At 39.2% G+C, this 4,201-nt stretch overlaps 1 protein-coding gene across 1 annotated transcript; it reads right to left on the reverse strand.

Annotated features, from left to right (window-relative positions):
* Positions 1-109: 109 nt before the first annotated feature.
* Positions 110-1,626, reverse strand: LOC117618326 (protein FAR1-RELATED SEQUENCE 5-like). Its single transcript, XM_034347917.1, has 2 exons — positions 1,061-1,626; positions 110-203 (listed from the first exon to the last, which is right to left on the reverse strand). Exons 1-2 carry the CDS (start codon positions 1,624-1,626, stop codon positions 110-112), a joined length of 660 nt encoding a protein of 219 aa, XP_034203808.1.
* Between the last annotated feature and the right edge of the window lie 2,575 nt (positions 1,627-4,201).

The raw sequence follows: 4,201 nt of genomic DNA on the forward strand, positions 1-4,201 counted from the left end.
ATCGGTGGACATGAACAAAAAAAACATAATAATCAAAAACTGAATCTATAAAACTTCACCTGATCATTAATCTTCATAACAACCAGATTTCGTCTAATAGAAACATAAATCATTCAGTTGGTCCGTGCATCCTGTCAAATTCGTCGAATAATGGGTCACTACGATCTATTGGAGTTGATTCGTCATTGTTCGACGGTGATGTCCTGCATAAACATCAAACACAAGCACATAAAAAATTTACCTATTCAAATTTTAGATGTTATTATAAATAGTGTTAGCATCTTACGGTGTGTTCAAATTTCTTGGGCATTGTCTTCTATCATGACCAATGTGTCCACACTCCCGACAATGTCTAATCCCTCGCTTCATTGCCTTTTCCTTTGCTCCCGTTACTCCTTTCGACCTTCCTTTGCACCTCACTCTCTTAGGGTCTTTCATATATTGTGTTTGAGAGTTGGACCCTCCAACTTCGTTATTACTTGGTCCATCCTTCAACAACTTCAACTTCACCTGCAAACTTTTTAGAGTCTCTAACAGTAGCTCACATCCTTCTTCACTCATTAATGCATCCTCAACCACATCTGAAGCAAGTCGAGACATTGTACTCCGCTTTATTAGAAGGCCAGGATCTGCACAGTCTTTAATTTCGTTGCCATTTGCATCTGACACCAATCCAAATTTCGCAGTTTTCTTCCACCTCTTCAAAATATATTTATCGGGCATATATTCAATCTGGTCCCTTCTGAACAATGCTAGGATGTGCTTGCAAATAATTCCAACAAATTCAAATCTTTTGCAGCTACACGATGCGTGGTCGGAATCTTTGACATATACGACTTCTGCCACTCTTGTTTCCCAATTTTTCCTTTCGCTCACGTTAAAGACAACTTTAGAAGCATCCTCTGTTTTGAGCTCTAGGAAACATGTTGTACTTTGTATTAGTTCTTGCTCAAACTTTTGAAACATTGTCCTTGTGTACAAGGTAGCCATTTGTTTGTTCATTGGCATCGGTAGAAGACATTGAGCCACTTCAAATGCATCTTCGTGATCAGCAACTAACTCTTTTTCACGTTGATGAGAAAGTGCCCTCTCAAATCGTATTATGAAATCCATCAACGAATTTCTCCTTGATATGTATTGCTTGAAAAATCCATGAGAACCTTCCGCTCTTTGGCTGCTTGACATTCCAGCGGCAAAAAATTGTCGTGTGTAGGCTGGAACCCAAGATTCCCTTAAATCAAACATTGAACTTAGCCATGGATGGTCAGTAAAACCAGCCTTTGTAACCACAATATTCCATTTTGCATCAAACTCATCCTTATTGTCAGTATCCCATATGGCTTTCTGAAATTCACGCCAATACTCCTTATAAGCGTCAGATGGTAACTTAACAGAGAACTTTGATGTGATGTGCCATATGCAAAGTCGATGAAATGTAGTCGGGAAGGCTATTGAAATCGCTCTGTCCATTGCCGCATCTTGATCTGTAATGATCGTTTTAGGTTCCCCACCTGGCATGGCTTTCTTAAACTCCTCAAACATCCAAACAAACGACTCAGTCGTTTCCTTGCTCAAAAATGCGCATGCTAAGACAATTGTCTGACCATGGTTATTAACTCCCAACATTGGTGCAAATGTCAAGTCGTATCGATTTGTGTTGAATGTGGTATCGAATACAACAACATCTCCATAAAACCCATACGCCCGTCTAGAATTTGCATCTGCCCAAAAACATCGACTAAACCTGTCATGGCCATCTCCCTCAATCTTGAAATAAAAAGCCTCATTTTTTTTTTCTGTTCAGCCATAAAATACTCGGTCACTAGTTCAACATCGTGGTTCCTCAACTTCCCATTCACACTACATTCAAGATTGTAGATATCTTTTTTGATAAAACCGATTTTATCCATTCCTCCGGATTGCACCTCAAAAATACTTACCTTCTGATGAATGGGAATATTAACTGATCCCAACTGTTTTGTGAGTACTTTTGTAGAATCTGAAATATGACGGTGTGATCTCAATAAATGCATTCTTTCTGAGGGTGTCATCTTATGATTGTGTCCCTCTGCCAAAAGAGAGATGGTATACTTCTTGCTCCCATTTGTCTTCACAACCACAATCTTAGCTTTGCAATTGCATCTACTTATTCCTCGTTGTCTTTTTCTCTCCCGAGTTTCATCCCTCCTGTATGCACCTTGTTTGCAACATACAAATTCTTTCCTCAAAATCTCTTTCTTATTTTTCCCCCAAAAGCTGGAATGAAGTCGAATACCAAAGCCAGCCAAGAATGCATATCTATTATAGAAATTGTAAACGAGGTCAAGCAAGTCAAACTTCATCCCAACTGCTGGTGTTTCCTCATTTCTTACTTCAGGAATATAAACCCTCCCATTAGCTGTTGCACATTCATCACTCTCTGAGCCCCCAGACATTTTATCTACGTATATTATTGATCCACTTCTATATTAATGCATAGCAAATATTAATTCATTAATCAGTCATTACTGCATCACAACATATCAATGCATTCCACTTACACAAAACATTGCCCAAATTGACACAAAATACGCATAGCCTAACTTTTGATTACACAAAACGCAAGCAAAATTTAATAATAGTTACGTCATCTCTTGTGAAATAATCTGGAAAAAATAACATTAGAACCAACATGTTCAACTAAGAACACAAATGTAATTCAAACCACCAATTACAGAACTTCACCCAATATCCTCTCCAAATGCTTACTCCTAATGTCATTAAGCCTAAGTTTAGGATCTTTTACCTACATTTCATAATTTTCCACCCCCACCAAAAACAATCAACTAAGTATATTGAATATTCATAAGGAAATGACACATTATTGATTCCAAAAATGACGCATTATTGATGCCACAAATGACGAATTTCCCACCCTCACAAAAAATAAACCAAACCCAATAAAATCAATCCAGCAAGTGAACTTACCTCTCAAAATCAATCAGGAGCTCTGAAGTCAGTCAGCTTGAGAGAATGTGGTGGACATTAGAGAAGACTCTTTGGTATTTGAGACTCCATCTCTACCAAAATCGAGGAACAACTGCTGCTGCGGCTTCTAGCTACAAAAAGAGATATGCTACTTTGCTTTCATCTGGAATCTTGTCAGCTTAATGAAAAAGAGAAGGGGTTTTCACTTGAGCCATAGAATCAAAACAGGGCAACAGCTAGGTAAGAGCCATTCTTCGTAATACCGAGGATACCATAGATCGCAGGCCTCCCAAGGAGCTAATGACAATCGAGTGACTATAAGGTTTGGGAGATTTGGATCCTTCTAATTGTGGGTTTGCTTTACATTCAAAAAGAGAGGATTGTGTTCTTGAGTTTTTCACAGAGAGGGAAAGAGGGGAAGATCTTCAACTGAAGTTGGGTTTCTAACGGGTTAGATTTCAACCCGATTCTACATGCACCCTCTTTTAAAAACTCACCGTTGGATGAAATCCAACGGCTCTTACATACCCCTCAAAAACACCCCTTATAACTTTTCACTCACTATAGAAGCTCCCTCTACATCATTCACAAAGTACTTAGATACAGGGCCAAGGCTATAGACCCTTTGAAAATCAGACCCACCATTTTCATCCTCATTAGCAGCAACAAGAGAGCAATGGAGAACAGAGTGGCTGGTGAGGAGCCTGAGGAAGGATCCTATCCATCATCATGGGTGCCTCAGAATTCTTGGTGCCAATCTTGGCTGCGATCTCAGACGAAGAGAGCTTGGCGCCTGGACCCTCTTTGGCTATGATGTCAAAAACGCCAAACTCAATTGCTGATTGCAGAGATATGGACAGCACAGAAGAACCCACCAGCTGCAGGGCATAACAAAAGCTTTCTTCTTCCTCTTCCTTTGTAATTTCATCCCCAGGCTCAACATGATTTATTTTGGGATGGCTTTTCCTCTCCAATGAAGAAGCCATTGCTAAAGATAGAAAAGTCCCACATATGAAACTTAATAAATTACCATTTATAATAAGTGGTTCCAAGGGCAGTCTCACCCTAAGGGCAGGGTAGGCAGCCGCCTACTTCATTTTTTGCCAAATCAAAAATTACCCAATACCCAACACAATCAAATTTCTTCTGCCAACTCAAACCCAACCAACTCAAAAAAAAATTTTATAACAAAAACAATAGCCCAACCCACTCAAATTTTCTCATTTAACAAAAA

The sequence above is a fragment of the Prunus dulcis genome, chromosome 2 (assembly GCF_902201215.1).
Source record: "Prunus dulcis chromosome 2, ALMONDv2, whole genome shotgun sequence".
In the NCBI taxonomy this organism is placed as follows: domain Eukaryota; kingdom Viridiplantae; phylum Streptophyta; class Magnoliopsida; order Rosales; family Rosaceae; genus Prunus; species Prunus dulcis.